General features: G+C 39.7%; 1 protein-coding gene across 1 annotated transcript in view; it reads left to right on the top strand.

Moving 5' to 3' along the window:
• Nucleotides 1–12314, top strand: part of Nnt (nicotinamide nucleotide transhydrogenase) — a 73731-nt gene extending 61417 nt beyond the window's left edge. Inside the window, exons 15-17 of the mRNA NM_001308506.1 lie at nucleotides 7896–8014; nucleotides 9350–9465; nucleotides 11435–12314. Of these exons, the coding sequence (NP_001295435.1) occupies nucleotides 7896–8014; nucleotides 9350–9465; nucleotides 11435–11584 (385 nt within the window). The 3' untranslated portion in view covers nucleotides 11585–12314. The remainder of the gene's footprint in view (nucleotides 1–7895; nucleotides 8015–9349; nucleotides 9466–11434) is intronic.
• Nucleotides 12315–17765: the final 5451 nt, after the last annotated feature.

Genomic DNA, 17765 nt, shown 5'->3' with positions numbered 1-17765 from the left:
TCCAACTCCTTCATAGAGACATGAATGCAGGTTCTGTAGAAGGCTGTGATGACATTCAATTTGAATGTACCCCTGGAGGACTTGTTATCTCTCTAAGTACCCTGATGTTGTATGTTACGTGGACCAGATGGGAAACATGTCTGTAGAAAGCATTTCTTCAAGTTTACTAGAAGAACAACGTTCATTATTCTATGTTAGAAAAATTATGAGGCCCTTTTATGAGTTCTTTGACTTGTATAACATTTTTCTTTCCCCTAATAAAGGGAAGAAAGTGAATGGACACCAGATATCAGAACCAGAGTAGTAGTTCATCTCTTAAGTGACTTCAGATGAAGAAAGGGAGCGACAGGGCATAATCCCAGTGCCAGAAAGTCAAGGACAATTGGATGAAGCCTTTCTTCTCATTTAGAATTGTGCGAGTGACTTTGTCTAACTTCTAACAGCTCTCAGAATTTTAGAAAGCACAGCATCTGTGTTTAACTTATGAAACCTCACCAGAGAGAGTGACTGCGTGATGTTTCTCAGTGATTGATTTTTATGGACAGCAGCTGCCTTGCCATGAATATTTTTTTATCTCATCATTACCACGATTCTCTTCTGATGAGAAAGACTAGCCTCACCCAGCTTGTCTTGGAGTGACCAAAGATGATTTGGGTAACATTTACTATGCTGACCTCATATTTTAGAAAGTTTCTATTTCAAAACAGTTTGCTAAAATTGTTGGTCAAAAACTCCCTTTGTGTTTTTTAAGAAACTTATGACTGTCAATGAAAATTTTTGGATAAGTATTTGATAGACCAAAAGATCTTCTCTTTTCAGTCTGCCATATTTTCCACAGGAGAAATGTGTAACTAAAATGTAAAACTACTGACTCTAGTAACTAACTCTTTTATTATTTTCAGGGACCCTCTTCAGAATGGATTATTGCCACATGCAAATCTAGAATACAGAGGTCCTTGAAGGACTCTTTATTCATTCACAGAGGGATTTCTAACACGTTCTGGGACAGAACACCATGTATATGTGATGTAATTCCAAATAACTGTTTCTTCTCCTAGGATGGCTTTAAGGTAGTAAGAAGATCTTTAAAGTCCAATTTACTATTAAGGTGTGATATTCCTCTAATTTGGATGTAGAGACTCTGGTATATAGAAGTCATTTTTATTTCCTCAGATGATGGGATGAGATGAGAGCCGAACCCAAGCTGTGTAGATATGCAGAGCATTTCTTTCTCTGTTCTAACTACCTAGATGTAGGCCTGGAAGCTTGTAGCTGCTATACAGTCAAATCTTCTAAGATGACTGATTTAATCTGGCTTCTCTGGGCTCCTGACTGAATTGCTCTGCTTGGCTTCATGCTAACATAGAAGAAGAAGTCTAACAAATTGTGTGACATCATGGAAACTGCTTGTTATTTACAAACCCCGGAGAGAGGAGGAGTCGTAATCTTCCCAATTAAGGCAAATTCAGCAGCTTAGAAGGGAAACTGTCATGTTCAGGCCAGCAGCTGAGGTGACTAAGAGATAGATACCTAGAAGCCCAGATCTTTACTAAGGCTCAAGGCAGTACCTGAACAATTTCTCTGTGAGGAGCTCTAGTTCATGAGTTTAGAGAAAGTGGGTAGGAATCTTTGGCTACAGTGAGACTGCAGCATAGCTCAGTTGTGTAGGGATGGCTCTGTATCAGCCTCATGGAGCAGAAGACAGAAAGCTGCAAACTGTCAAGGATGGCTACACTGCATTTGATGAATGTGATAGTGCTGTCTTCCAAATGGATATTGAGGCAACATAAAATTACAAGTATTTACAACAGTTTTTAAAAGTCTATCATCTCTCTCTCTCTCTCTCTCTCTTTATATATATATATCTACCTATCTATCCATCCATCTATTCTTCTGTCATATACATCCTGACCATAGTTCCCTTCCCCCAACTTCTCTCAGTTCCTCTCCACTCCCCAAGATCCACTCCTTCTCTATTTCCCTTCAGAAAAGAGCAGGCCTCCCAGGGATATCAACCAATCATGGCATAACAAGTTACAGTAAAACTAGGCATGTACCCTCATATCAAGACTGGACATGGCAACCCAATAGGAGTTATGACAATAGTTTTAATGACTTAGAAATAATTATACTTTTAAAACAGAAGTATATTTTCAGCAAATGAATCCTCTTTTTTTTTTTTTTTCTTTTCTCCCTGTCTTTTCCCTAATTTACCAGTTTCCAAAATACTTAAGAAAATTGTGAGGCAGTGGATTTGGGAAGGCAGAATTCCAAGATATTGTCAATATGCATTACTTCCATTATACAGTTTGCTTTTAAAATGAAAATCACCATAAAGGAAGGGAAGTTAACTCTTCAATAATACTAAATATGGAAATAATTTTGCACATGGACTAAAAAAGACTTAAAACCAAATAGTTGAAGGTTATAGAGTATGTCTTTAAAAAAATGTCTAGGAAGCCTTTTGATATTTGAAACTTCAGCATCTACAAGCTGGAGAAAATACTTGAAGCTTCAGGAAGGAGCCCCATTGTACTTAGCTTCTTTGTCTACTTGTTGAATTAGAATGTTCAATTCAATTAACCATTCTTCATGATTCATAGTTGACCTAGACGGACATTTCCATAATGTCTACAGGAAAATAGGGTTTATTTGGATGGTTGTGGTTGGACCCATGTAGGGGAATATTTTATAATCTTTAATAGCCCTACATGCCCAAGAACAACTGCTACAGTGAACCCTGGTTGGGACATACTGTTTTCAAAGTCTGTCATCATGGACATTGATGTCATTGTGTCTCCTTTAAAACATGGGACATTTAAAATCTAATGTGAGGTTGCAAAGAGCTGCAAGAGTAGGGCTTATATCATCGTGGATTATAAAAGAAGCTTTTAAAAAATTATACTTTTGAATTGCTCCCATCCCAGATTTTATCCAGTTACTTGGTATTCATGGATAGTTCTGTGTACATTCTTACTTGTTTTTATTTTTTCTTTGTTAATTAAAAAGGCCCAGAAGATTGGGTTGTTTCATTAGAGTACATTGCTCCATTTTCCCCCCAAAGGGTTTGAGCCTATTTTTAATTGGTAACTGAGGACTAAGCTTCTTTGTTACATAAGGTTCCATCAAAGACTATAATTTTCGTACTTGAAAGACAAAAATAACAAAAAGTGCTGGGAGATACTTGCAGAGATTACACTGACTTCAGTGATGATGTTTATGGGTCTGTCAAATTAAAGTAATAATACTGTTTTGCCTACTGGTATCTGTAGACTTTAAAATTTGACTCCATCAGCATAAACATGCATGTGAATATTAGCTATCACCAAGTTCCCAGTGAATCTAATGTTTAGTGTTCATAATTATTGGATTTAATCTATATTGAGTATATCAATTCTCTTTTTTTTTTCTTGATACAAGTACAAAAGACTTCCTGCTTTTGGGGGAAACTATATTAGTAATTACTATATACTATGTTAGCATTTCAAGGTAAAAATTAGAAAAGCAACCTAGAATGTTGCTAAAAAAATGCGTTATAAGGTAAAAATTAGAAAAGCAACCTAGAATGTGTTGTAAGGTAAAAACGTGTGTTGTTTTGAAATATGTGAATATTAGTAAATACACACTTAATTGATGAGCATGATAAACATTTCTATTACCAAGGCATATTTGAGCAGAATACTGTAATGCTGGGTTATTGTCCTAGCCAGTGTTCTATTCTGTGACAAGATGCCATGACCACAGCAACTCTTTTTTTTTTTTCCATTTTTTATTAGGTATTTAGCTCATTTACATTTCCAATGCTATACCAAAAGTCCCCCATATCCACCCACCCCCACTCCCCTGCCCACCCACTCCCCCTTTTTGGCCCTGGTGTTCCCCTGTACTGGGGCATATAAAGTTTGCAAGTCCAATGGGCCTCTCTTTCCAGTGATGGCCGACTAGGCCATCTTTTGATATATATGCAGCTAGAGTCAAGAGCTCCGGGGTACTGGTTAGTTCATAATGTTGTTCCACCTATAGGGTTGCAGATCCCTTTAGCTCCTTGGCTACTTTCTCTAGCTCCTCCATTGGGAGCCCTATGATCCATCCATTAGCTGACTGTGAGCATCCACTTCAACCACAGCAACTCTTAAAAAAGAAAGCTTTGAACTGGGCCTTACGTACAGTTTCAGAGGTTTAGTCTGTTTTTATCATGGTGAGAAACATGGCGGCACAGAGGCAGACATGCTGCCGAAGGAGTGATTGAGAGTTCTACATCTGAATCCACAGGCAGTAGGAGGGGAGAGAAACTGGGCCTGACATGGGCTTTTGAAACCTCAGAGTCCACCCTCCAGTGACACGCTTCCTCCAACAAGGCCACAACTCCTAATTTCTCTCTAATTTCCACTCCCCAATGGCCAAGCATTCAAATATGCGAGCCTATGGAAAGGCCTTGCTTGTTCAAACTATCACAGCTACTAAGGCCTCCATTTGTTTGGTGCTAGCACTTTGCAGGGAAAGGTCTTTGTTAACTCTCCTGTGCAATGAGAACTTCTAACTGCTACCCGAACCCTAAATTCTTCCTTTAGAAGGAGACTTAGGATTTTACCAACCAGTCTGTCTTCTTGGGATATGCTGTTTCAACCCTTCTTCTTTTAACTGAGGGCTGAAGTAGAACGTAGGGATTGTGGCCACCGACCAGCAAGGCTGGATCCTTTGCTAAGGAGCTGCTGCTAAGAAGAGCACATTGATGCCCATGTGCAATAATGGTGTAGGAGGAAGAGCTGAAGGAAGTCCTGGGTGCGTGGACGATCTGTCTATGATTCCGAGTTAGCAGTTATTTTCCCTTTGTAGAGCCCCGTTGTGGTCAGGGATCGCTGACTCAGCTTTTAAAGTATGCGCCTAATAGAGGATCATTTTGCTGCTCCAAAGGGAAGAACCAAAAGGCTGGTAGTTTTTCTGTGCTATAATTCTGGATATTCTTCATGTGATGATGGATCATTGATGAGCTTTGGCCAGTCGGTTTGTGGAAATTGCTGGTTATGGCCAACCTGTGTCTAATACAATTAATTTTAATATGTACTTTGGAGATTAGCCAGCCACAAGGGCCAGAATTATTATAAACTCATGTGACTCATCAGCATGCATATATATTTCTACAAATTTGAGTGTGTTCTGTTATTTCTCTCAAAACATTGGCATTTTCTTTTAATAATCTTACATGTAGTTTGCTCCAAACATAGAGCCCCAAAGCTCAGGGTAATAAATTATTATGCAAACAGATATACAAAATGATCCCTCCTTTGGGATAGTCATTGTAACATGACGGTTAGGTTGGTGATTATTTACCCTTCACAACTAGCCAAACAGAAATATTGTCTTTATGCAGTCTGTAGCTAATCAAGATGTTAGAGCAAGAGCTAATATAGTCCAAGAGTCTCAATTTCCAAGACATCAGTATTAAAACATAAAGATGGCAGACAGAGAAATTTAAAGATAACAAAGGCAGTATTAAAAACAAAGAGCAAATTGAAATTAAATAAACAAAATTGGAACCAAAGAGGCACAGAGCATTGAATTCTAAAAGAAAAACATGGAGTGTATACTGGGCTGTCAGCTAAAACAGAAACCCCAGTCTGTGGGCTTCTCTGGTGGACTAAATTATACATTCTCTCTCCACTTCTGTGCCCTGATTCTCATAGCCTTAGATGCTAGCTTCTAACTATCCTAAGTTATTTGTGTTGCTTCAAGGTGAACAACAAGGTTGAGAGTATGTGCACATTCATGCAGTATGCACAGCGGCCAGAAGAGGGCACCAGATTCCTTGGAGCTAGAGTTATATAGGTGGTTGTGAACAACCTTGGGAATTAGGAGCTGTGTGCTTCCAGTCCTTGGGAAGAGCAGCAAGCGCTCTTAACTGCAGAGCCATCTCTCTAGACCCCTTCCTCTCCTTTTGATAGAGTGAGAGTAGGCAGAGGCTCTGATAATCATTTGGATAGCATTTTAATTTGGTCAGATATACATGTAAGTGACAAGGGTTACATAAGGGGTTGTTATTACATATCTTTTACTATGAATAGGGGATCCTGCAAGATTAAAAAAAAGTACATGTGTGGCTGGAAAAATAGTAAGGCCTTATATGCACAAGTTTCTCCCTCAATGTTTTAACTTATTTGTTGAGAATTTCGTGCAATATACAGATGGTATTCTTCTTCAACATCCTCTCCCACCTGTCTACCCACCCAACTTCATGTTCCTTCTTTCATTTCAAACGAACAAAGAAACAAACACCCCCCCCAAACAACAACAACAAAACCTACTAAAGAACCTTGCGGAGTTCTGTTTGTGTTGGCCAACTACTGGTGAGCGTGATGCCTGCCCAGGAGTGTGGTTGATAGACTCAATGCCATTTCTTTAAGGAAAACTGACTCTCTCTCTCCCAAGACCTATCAGTTGCAAATAGCTTCTTGGCTAAGGTTGGGATTCTGTACCTACTTTCCCTCTTCTGTGCTGAGATTTTTTTTTTCTGGTTCGAACATATACAGTTCTCTTATGTGCTGTCATAGTCTCTGAGTTTGTATGGGTGCCTGTTATGTACAATCTGTCTTATTGTGTCTGGAAAATGTTGTTTCCATGAAGTCACCACCTCTGGCTCTTACAATCTTTCCTCCCCCTCTTTTACATATCTCTCTGATCCTTTGTGGGGGGGGGGGTTGTGATAAAGACATCCCATTTAGGCCTGAATGCTCCAAAGTCTCTCCTCCTCTGTGTGTTGTTCAGCTGTGGGTCTCTGTAGTCCTTTCTACTGCAAGAAGAAGCGTCTCTGATGGGGGATGATATATATGCTTAGGTCTTAAGGATAATGGATAAATGGATTGCCATTTTAACATTATGATGGGAAATATCTGTGTGTAAGAGGAATATTGTTTCTACGCAGGCAACCTTCACAGCAAATGTTAGTTGTGCTGGAATTCCCAACCCTGAGCTGGTGAGAAGCTCTAGCCAAACTTTGAAATGGAGGACTGCTTTTTCTTCTGACCTCTTCCCTGCCTTTCTAGCTTCCATCAATTCCATTAAAGCTGTGGTTGGATGAATACCCATCAAGAGATTCTGCAAATGACATTTCTTCTCTGAATTTGTTCATTCATTCACTTTTTGTGAACCCTTCATATTTGGCAGACATGGTGCCTGGTATTGAAAGATAAATATGGTGGCCAAGAAATAGGATTAATATACAAAGGACAGCATGTCTGACTGGAAGAAACCAATCGATGCTTCAGTCTTCTTGCTTTAACTGTAGAACTCTGGGTGTTATGTCCTCTGTCTTTTAAACACTCCAGTGTGTTACTGTCACTTTTATTTTGTGATGTTCTGTATCAATGTCTGAAAAATTATGCATCTTCAACACCAGGTGTGTAGTATTTTTTTTTCCTCCACCTTTAATTACAGCGACTGCAATGGAACATTAACACAATGTTTGTTGGCATGATGTTAACTTTTAAATTGGAAACAATTCCAGCCTAAATGGCTGTTTTAAGAGATCAGAACTTATCAGAAACTATCATGAGAAAATATAACGCCTTTAAATTTGAGAGAATATTATTTAATTAATACCATCGAAAGTTCACCTAAGACATATATGGAAGAGTAAATTTCCAAAGTTACAGTGTTGCTTTTATGAAGGAAGTTATAGTTTGTAAGTCCCAAGGCACTGGGTTTTCCAACTTCAGCGTTTGTAGAATGGCGAATGGCCGTATATCTCGCCGAATTCCCCTTCTGCTTGCAGAGATCAGATAGAGCTAGGAGAAAGCAGAGGTGCCAAGAACAAGGAGTGCAGATTTGGAGGGGACACTGGGCCCTCTGTACACTTGACCTATCAAGTAAAGCCAGCTGCTTACTTGTCTCCTGTCCAGGTTTGGAATCCACCCAGTTGCGGGCCGAATGCCTGGTCAGCTTAATGTGCTCCTGGCCGAGGCGGGAGTGCCCTATGATATTGTGTTAGAAATGGATGAGATCAACAGTGATTTTCCAGGTAAGTGGCGGTGTGTGTGTGTGTGTGTGTGTGTGTGTGTGTGATGACGGATTTTTAACTTCCCTTTAAATACTATGCACAAAGCGGTACTGTACTTAGAGTATGATTGTGGGGTCAGTGAAAACTTCCAAGTTTGATAAAGAGTGATGTGAAGATGATAAATGTGCACTCACAGTGAATGTGAGTGGAAGATCTCATTCAGAAAGCCGCAGCAACCTTGTTGGAAGCACAGTGAAATTTTATTCTTCTGGGAGAGCTGAAGGGTGCTGAGAACCCCGGGACACAGTGCATAGGTGAATCTGAAACCTGAGCAGGTCTGGCTTTTGAGTCCAGATCTCCACTCTCAGTAGCTTGTAGCCTTGAACTCTGCACTCACCACAGTGTCCTCATTTATAGAACTGCTTCTGTGGATGAGTTCTTGGTGTCTGAAGTTTTACTGTTTTTCTGTTGTACCAAGTTATGACCAGTGAAGTAGCTCGTGTGCTCCCCATCTCTGCTTCTCGCCCTCCCTCCTTCCTTTTCTTCTTCTCTGCCTCCCTTTAGCCCTCCCCCCTTCATTTATAAGTACTAGGACTTCATAAGATAAGGCGCTGTACTTTATAGCTGTCATTGTGTAGATGTAGAATGGTAATGACATTTGGCCCGAGATCATGTTTGTTAAAATTAGACCCGTTCCCTCTGGCAAGTATCCACTGTAAACTTAAAAAGAAAACAATTTGGGGAAAAAAATAGCAACAAAGAAATTGTGTGTATGTCTAGATGCACATGGCATTTTTGGCAACATCCTTAGATAATTTAAATTACAGTCCTTAAAGAGGGAATTTAGGCCTTTTTAATTTTACACTCCTTTTTAAATTTAACTGTTGCTAAATTATGTGTAAAACCAGCCAGTTCCAGGAATTATGGACACAGCTTTAATACAGTACAGACTTTTAGACATTGGTTTTTTTTTTTTTTTTGACTTTAGATTGCATCTTAATGGGTCATTTTGAGAGTCGAAAATGGATTCAGATCTTATAAAATCATGTGAATGGCAAGTTAATTCCAGGGACAATAAAAGCATTATAAAGTCAGATGAGGTAGATCCACTGGTAGGATAAGCACCATAAAGCAGGCTTCGGTCAGGACAGCAAAGCCCCGCCTGCGCACGGCCCACTGCTGGATTCTAGTTCTCTGACATTTTCTGGTAGAGTTGTATGTAGCACCTGGCACAGGTTAGCCTCTTATAAGAATTTGGTTTTATTATTGTTAAACATATCCCTATAGTTTGCCTAAAAAGAAGTGCGAGTGACCTGTTCCATATTCTCTGTCCCTCCCCCCTGTTTTCAAACATAGACACCGACTTGGTTCTTGTCATTGGAGCAAACGACACTGTGAATTCAGCGGCTCAAGAAGACCCCAATTCTATAATTGCAGGCATGCCGGTCCTTGAGGTCTGGAAGTCCAAACAGGTACACGGTTAGACTTAACCGTCCGTTCTCATAGTCACTTGAAATGTGCGCGCGCAGAACTTTCTCTGGTCACTTAATGGGAACGGGTGATGCCTTTTAGGAGGCTCGGGAGTACAAACATAGCCTAGGGACCTGTCCCTGTGTTGGGCTTCCTTCCGCTCCCTGGACACCACAGATCCTGAGTGACCGTGCGAGCAGAACCAGATGAGATTATGTGGCTGGATTAACAGAATCTGTAACTGCAGCTGAATAAAGGGGCTGAGAGCAATTGGAGTGAGTCTGGCCAAGTTCCAGGTTAAGTCCAGTGAAGCAGATGGCTTCCCTCTGGGACAGTGAGTCAGTATCATCGCCTTCATATACCAAGATGAGCACATTTTTTTTCCAATTTATTTATTTTTTATGGGGTATTTGTATGTTGTTACAGACTGTTTAATGAAGAGGCGATTTCAAAACTTAAAACAATAACATGGCACAAGAAAGGAAGCTTCACTCATGCATATGACTCCTGTGTTAAAGCTAGCTGCTAGATTCTGGAGAATTCAAAGGCTTCTAAATAGTCCTCTGGTTTCTTTATTGCTCCCGACCATGCGCACACAGTGAGAATTGTGGCAATGCCAGGGCTGGAGGGATGCTTTGTGGTTAAGAGTGCATACTGATCTTGCACAGGACCAGAGTTCAGTTCCCAGCACCCACAGCAGGAGGATCATCACCACCTGTAACTTCAGCACTAGATTTTGAACAACTTCCAGCTACAAAATCTGCATGTACACACGTCGCCCCGTACACACAATAAAATAAAATAAAATAAAATAAAATAAAATATAACTTTAAAAGGATTCTAGTAACATAACGAACATTTCCCATTAGTTTTGTTTCTTTTATTGTAAATACACGAGTTTGAGATGAGCAAAGTGTCCTTGCGAGTGTATATAAGGCTGTTATTGTACTAGTAGTCAATATTTGAAAGTCTTAAGACTTGCATTATTGTACTAATGTCATATAAGGCACGGACACATTTCTAATGCTTTCAGTTTTGAATAGATCATATGTTCTAGAAGACTATCTAGAGGTTTTCAATTTCTTAAGAACCAACCTGACATTTGCAGAGTAACAAAATCAGTAATAAACGTCAGTGTGCGTATCTATGTCCCTATGGTGTTTCTATGGCAACTAACCCCATCATTGTCCTTGGTCCATACATCTTGTTACTTTTTTAGTTGTCTTTTTAAAGGAAGCTATTTTGTTTTTGACACTCTTTTGTCCTAGAACTTTCTGATTTAGTTTACTCTGAAGCGATAGACAAGAGTCAGACCATTTTCCCTACTTGTTTGTAATTTCCAAGTGGGAGCTCATTCAGGGGGTTGTTTTCTTTAGCTTATTCATAGAAAAGCAGATGAGCTCACAGTGTTATCTTTCCAATGAGAAGATGTTATTCACAGACTTAGTAGAGAAAAGCACGAGAATGAAAAGCCACTGCAGCCTTTTTAACACAAACAGCCCTCTAACGAGCATGAGTATGATGAAAAATGATCATTAATATAATGTAAACATACATTTAAAAATACTCCATGTGTATTTTAAAATCTCTGTATTGAATAATTAATAGTGGGATGGGCCTTGCTCACACTTGAGGAGGAAGTCCTGTGTGCTCTTGCACACCTGGGCTCAATGGGCAAAGTCCTGTGTATTTCACAAAGCTGGAATGAAGTAGTTTGACTTTTGCCACCATAAATCCATGATGGACGTGAGGAGGGATGCATGTTTTACCTGATCTAAGTATTGACTAATACTCACTTGTATGGAGATGCCACCTGTGCCTTGTATCTGTGCATTTATAATTTCATATATTAATTAAATAAATAAAAGTCAAAAAAGTAATGTACAAATAAAACAACAAAACCAGGAAAAGGCAGTGCTTTGAGCCTAGCTCGTCCTGTCAAATATAATTTCTTCAATCTTTGGTTCTTAGGTCATTGTCATGAAGAGGTCCCTTGGCGTTGGCTACGCTGCCGTGGACAATCCGATCTTCTACAAACCTAACACAGCTATGCTTCTGGGGGACGCCAAGAAGACATGTGACGCTCTGCAGGCCAAAGTTCGGGAATCCTATCAGAAGTGAAGATTGAAGATCCAGCCGATGCCTTCGGTTGCAGGAACAGAGAAAGGAGGCGTTCATAGATGAGCAAAGCTCTCAAGACCCAAAGAAGCCTCACAAAACAATGGAGATTTTCAAGATCAGCACCCCATGCTTCTCAAAAAGCATTGGAAATTCTCATCGCCTACCTATGTACTGTCGCCATTGCCCAAAAAGCAAGAGTATTTTGTCCACAGTGAAAAAGCAGCCTCACTTTAGATGCAACCCCACTGGATTCTTAAAATTCCCTTTCAGTAGCTAGAAATCAGTTCAGAAGTTGAATGTTCGAGATTTCAGGATATGGGTTGGTCTGAAAAATATTACACAATATGATCATTGTAGACACCTGCATTTAGTGCCTTTTTTTCTTTTTTCTTTTCACCAGATGTGACTAATTTGAAACCTTTATCAACTCCTGACCTGTTCTCTTGCATCTTAGCCATACTCCGGATTGATCATGCCAAATCTGCAGCAGGTTATCAGCCTTCACTATAGACTCTAGATTCCAAAGATCTATTTTCTCACTTCTATTTTAATATGTAAAAGGTCTAGATAGTTTAAGTAATAACTTAAACATAATAAGTTGTATTTTTGAAAGTCCCATTGCCAATTGGTCTCTTTAACTGCAATCAACTAAGTGTTCTTGAATGGACTGTATTAAGTGCGCTTGAATGGAATGCAACCATCTGAGTAATAAATGAGTTCATAAAAGTGATGTAGCTTCGTCTCTGATGACAAAGAGCTAACATTAAATGGTTCCACTCATTAACACTGGAGGAAGACCTACTACTTTGTAATAGGTCGAGTTAATCTCTCTTCATTGTTTAGAAGATGGAATTACTTTTCAAAGCCACTGTAATTTGTGAGGTCGTATATAATTTGATGACACTGAAACATAATAGCAGTACTTTTAGCCATATCTTCAGTGAACAGTGAAAAAAGGAACATCTTTCATAGAAGTTTAGATTTTCTTTGTGACTTTACCTCTTACATCAAAAGCTCTTTAGTAGAGATGAATGTGGCTCATTATTAGGATTCTGTCTCTCTGTGCACTCGGTTTGGTACCAAGTCTCCCAAAGCAGTTATTAACCCATACAAGGCTTGGGGCTAGGGCTTAATTGGTCAAGTGCTTGCCTTATGTGAGGTCCTGAGTCCAATCCCCACTACTGAAAAGCAAACAAGCAGCAAAGCTGTTGACGCACACAAAGCTGTCCCTAAATCTGAAGACTATCAGTGAAAACTTTGCTCATCTTTATCAAGTTTCTAATGCACAATATCTGTTAGGTTTATGAGCAAGTTCTGTTTCATGGTGTCTGAGATAAAGGATGGGGGAGGGAGGAAGGGGAAGGGGGGACAGGGAAGAGGGAGGAGAGGAGGGAGAAGCAAGAGGGAGATGTTAGAGCAGCAAAGATTTCTTTTAAATATCTAAGAAATAAATGCAATTTACTAATGGATCTGAGGTTACTAGTAGCTTCAAGTTTATCATAAAAGTTCTGTTAGACAAAATTAAATAATATCTTTATTCATATCCCTTTCTTCCTTTTAAAGCCGCTGTAGGTGTTTCTAGAAAGTAGCAAGTTAAATTTTGAAAGTAGTTCCAAAATTCAATTTAAATCTTAATAATTGAAGGGGATTTTACTTTTTTCCCCAGATGCCTTTTGGTGGTATTTAGAGACATTTTTGGTTTTCAGAACTGGCAGATCCAACCGGCATCCAATGATAAAAGCCAGGGAATGCTACTAAATGATCATTCTAAATGCACAGGACCAGTCTCCAGCACCATGCAGTACAGGGTATAATCTACTCCCCAAGTATCAATCTGATGTCTTTCTTGGTGTCTTAAATACTAATTACAATATCTAAAGCATGGCAGTTTTAGTTTATGGCACTATTTATATGAAAAAAAAAAAGCATTTGTCAAAATGAAGGCTGGGGTTTTTGTTTTTCCAAAGCGGGAAATGAGGAAGTGTAATTCAGTTGTGATTGTCGGTATTCACCAATCTACAATGGTTAGTGCACCTGCTTCGCTCACGGGGCTATTAAAGGCAGAACAAAGGGCTTTGCTACTGTGCATAACTCAAGACTCCTTCAGAGTTCATGGGAACCAGGCAAGTGCAACTGACTCATGGTGCACACACCTGGAGCTGCCTCTGTGTTATAACTGGCTGTTGATTTCCAGAAAGGAGGGGTGAATCTCTGGGGTGAAGAAGACACTATGCCTGGTCTCCTTTGGGCAAAGTTCCTTTAGTTGTAGAAAGGGAAAAGGGGGAGGGCATAGTTATGGGCGTCAATCCTGAAGGCAGTGTCTGACATTCATCCGAAAGATAAGCCCTAGGCCCTAAGACAGGGCTCTGTTGTTGGCTGGCTTTCTGGAGCCTTCCTATAGAAAAAACAAGTGCCAGCAAGACAGGATCAGGCTGTGCACGCATGTCTGTAGTACCAGCAATTAGGAGATTGTGTAGTAGGATCGCAAGTACCAGGCCATTCTGGGAGATATTGAAACTAGTCTCAGAAAGTGAACACATAAACAATCACACTCAGATTATTTACTTTTGGTATTGGCAGTAAATCTATCTATCTTATGTATATATATCTGCCAGTCCTTAGCCATCCAGTTATTGATCTAATTGGTTTTACTTAACTTTATTGCACAAGATACTTAAAAGATTTATTTTGAAGATTTTCAAGTATATAATTAAGTTATTCCTCCAAAAGAAGTAGTGGCTCAGGCCTGCAATTTTAGCACTGGGAGGTAGAGGCAAGAGGCTCAGGGGCTGAAGGCCAGGCCCCACCATATAGCAAGTTTGAAATGAGCCCAGACTACATAAGATTCTATTTCAAAACCTAAACCAAAGCATCTCCCCAATAAGAACAAAAGTATTTTAAAAAGTTGGATGATCTTGGATGATTATTTGAGGCAAAATCTAAAAAGCACAAAATGGTTTTTTATATATTAAAAAAATCCAAGATTTTTGTAAAAATCTTGTTTGATTTCTCTATTCCTGATAAGTCATACAACTGACAGATATGACTCATTCCATATTTTCTTTTATATATTTTTAAGTTCCATTCCCTTAGTTCTTGTGAACTTTAAATCCTTAGGGATGAATACTTTTATAAAAAACCAAAGTTATTTGGCTTAATACTGGTGGCCAGAAAGTTGGAACAATTTGCCCTAGCATATACTAGCATAGAAGCACAATGACTGGCCTTAGGCAGACAGAGCCCAAATGGGAGGTAGACGGCTAGCAAAAGGGGAGAAGTCAGGTTGATACTTTTATAAAATCAGTTCTTGAGTAAATGAATCTAAGCTTAGGAGACTTGATGCACTTCCTAGGACAGCAGCAATCTATCCCTTAGAGTGAACTTAATTACCTTCACTAGGTATCTATCCTGAAGGGGCTCAGTGGACCTTGAGATGGAACCTTTCGAGATAAATCACATCCAAGCACAGTGACGTGTGTGTGTGTGTGTGTGTGTGTGTGTGTGTGTGTGTGTACAAGTACATATAATATATTGGCCATTGTGTCTTACAATCTGTTTTGTTCTCCAAATCACTGAAATGCTACCATTGATCTGTTTGTCTTATTGGCCATCTTTAATTTTCTCTCATCTGGTTTCATTTGGGAGTTCGTTTTTTAAATTACTCATCCAAGTAAAGATTGCATAAGCCTTTACACACACACACATTTATGTCTCTGCATATCTAGACAGCTCCTACATATGGATATTCTTTATCATTCCGTAGACTTGTTTTCTACTAGGAACTGAAGTAGGACAGGTAGCTCTTGTTTCTTCATTCAGCAGGTGTCAGAGCTTCACCAAGTCATGCAATATCAGTAAGTATTTGATAGTGTCTAGAAAATGAGTCTTAACTTTTCTTATTCTACCCAAGTCATGACCCTACATTTTATATTCCAGTGTATTATGTAATCCAGCACAAATGTGGAATATATTATGTATCAGTTAGTTTTAGGGTTTTGTTCAGTTTCTATGATCCCAGAGCGTTATTCTGTAATTAATAACTCATAACTCATATGTTCATCTAACTTAGAGGCAAATTTTGTAGTCCCCCAAGGCATAGGCTGTATGAATTGAAGCACTTTAAAAGTTGGACAGCTGGATAGCTCTTGAGTATAGCTAAGAAGGGTAGTTCAAATACCTAGTTTATAGCTCTTGTGAGCTTTGAGTGCTTTGCCAGGAAATATTGGGTCAGAATATAAGACATGGTCAGAAACACATGTATCCCCTCCACACACAAGAATCGCAAACCAAAGTCCTCCGTTCCAGTGGTAGCAGCTTGCACAATCTAGATGATCATTATATTCTCAAAAGAAGAATCAGCCAAGAGAACACAGACAAAGAGAAAACAGAACTTTCCCAAGCGAAGCTTTGAAAAGTATTGGATCAACAAAGCAGCAAAAAGTGGTCTCAAGTGAATGTCAAAGCACTCAAAATTCTTGTTCTTAAACTTTATCTTTTAGAAATCCCATCTTGAGCCAAAGATCCATTTTTCCCCCTCACGATTTAAACCAGTTTAGATATTTATACTGGCAACATAGTAATGTATGAGACAGAAATCGAAATAGCTAATATTTGAAGCTTTTAAATATAAGGTGGTTTTGGTGGTTTGAATATTCTTGGCCCATGGGAAGTGGTGCTATTAGGAGGCAAGGCCTTGTTGGAGGAAGTGTGTCACTGTGTATTTGCACTTTGAGGTCTTATGCTTGAGCCCTACCAAGGGTGGAAGAGATTCAGGGTAGAAGACAGAGTCCTCTCTTGGCTGCCTTTGGATCAAGGTGTAGAACTCTCAGCTCCTCCAGCACCATGTCTACCTGCATGCTGTCATACTTCCTGCCATGATGATAATGGGCCGAACCTCTGGAACCATAAGCTAGTCCCAATGAAGTGTTTGCCTTTGTAAGAGTTGCCTTGGTCATGGTGTCTCTTCAAAGCAATGAAAACCCAACTAAGAGAGTGGTGAATGAAAATAGATATGAGAGGTCTTGAATGAGATGGTTATGACAGAGAAGATAAGCACGGTGTAATGGTTGGAGCCATTTAGAAGAACAGAGCTGGTAGAATGAATGTATATTTGAAATGGGTCTTAGGTCTCTCAGGCTGTAGAGTGCAAAATGGCTGTCTGCGTATCAGAGAGGCTGAAAACTTGACAGCTGCTCAGTCCATGAATCTGGGTGACTCAGGAGTTCCAACCTGGTGCTGAAAGCTGAGGTGGATTTCCTGGAAAGCCACAGGTCCTCAGAGTAAATGCAAGGCTGGGGAAGCTGGGTTCTGAAGCAAAGGGTGGCAGTGGCAGACTAGCATGCTTCCTACATAATGAATCACTTCTGGCCACGTTTTCATGTCTGGAGTGTTACCTCTCGATAAAGTAAGCATGAGAGTATTTATATCTAAGTTTATATAAATATAAGTGTGTGTCTAACGTCATGCAAGGAAGGAGAAATGTTGTCTTCCTTAGCTTTAATTGTAGCTTGACACAGTGTTAAGTCATCTGAGAGGAAGACTTGAGGAACTGTCTAGAGCAGACTGGCCTGTGAGTATGGTTGTGGGAGGTTGTCTTGGCTATTAATTGATGACGGAGGGATGGCCCACTCCAGGAGGTGGCATCTGCAGGCAGGGTTGTAGAAGAACACTAGCTAAGCATAAGCCTGTGAGCGAGCTAGCCAGCCAGCCAGCAAGCTCCTTCATGGCTTTTGCCTCCGGGGTCCTACCTTAAGTGTTTGCCCCAAATTCTCTCAATAATGGGCAGTGACCTAGAAGTATAAGTCAAGTAAACCTTTTCTCCTCTGAGCTTCTTTTGGTCAGAGTGTTTTATCTCAGCACCAGAAAGGAAGCCAAAACAGGACAGAAGGAGACTTACATTTGCTTCTGTCTCACATTCACTTTTGTTCAGGACCCATTTTCTGGCGGTTTGTCTTATTTTTCTTTTTGATTCTGGATAGAAAGACTCCGTTTGTCTTCTCCTCAAATAGATAACAGTAAGAATAGCTGCTGGTTAATAACTACTTTGTCATCTTTTCCACCTTTTGGGCTTTAAGTGAATCCTATCATGAAAATTGGCCACAGGACTTCAATCCGGATCAGGTTGATACTAAATTTCATTTACATGGTGACTTCTGGAAAAAAAAATATCTCTAATAAAATA

This window comes from Mus musculus, chromosome 13 (assembly GCF_000001635.26).
Source record: "Mus musculus strain C57BL/6J chromosome 13, GRCm38.p6 C57BL/6J".
Taxonomy (NCBI): domain Eukaryota; kingdom Metazoa; phylum Chordata; class Mammalia; order Rodentia; family Muridae; genus Mus; species Mus musculus.
This window is presented reverse-complemented; position numbering and strand designations above follow the sequence as displayed.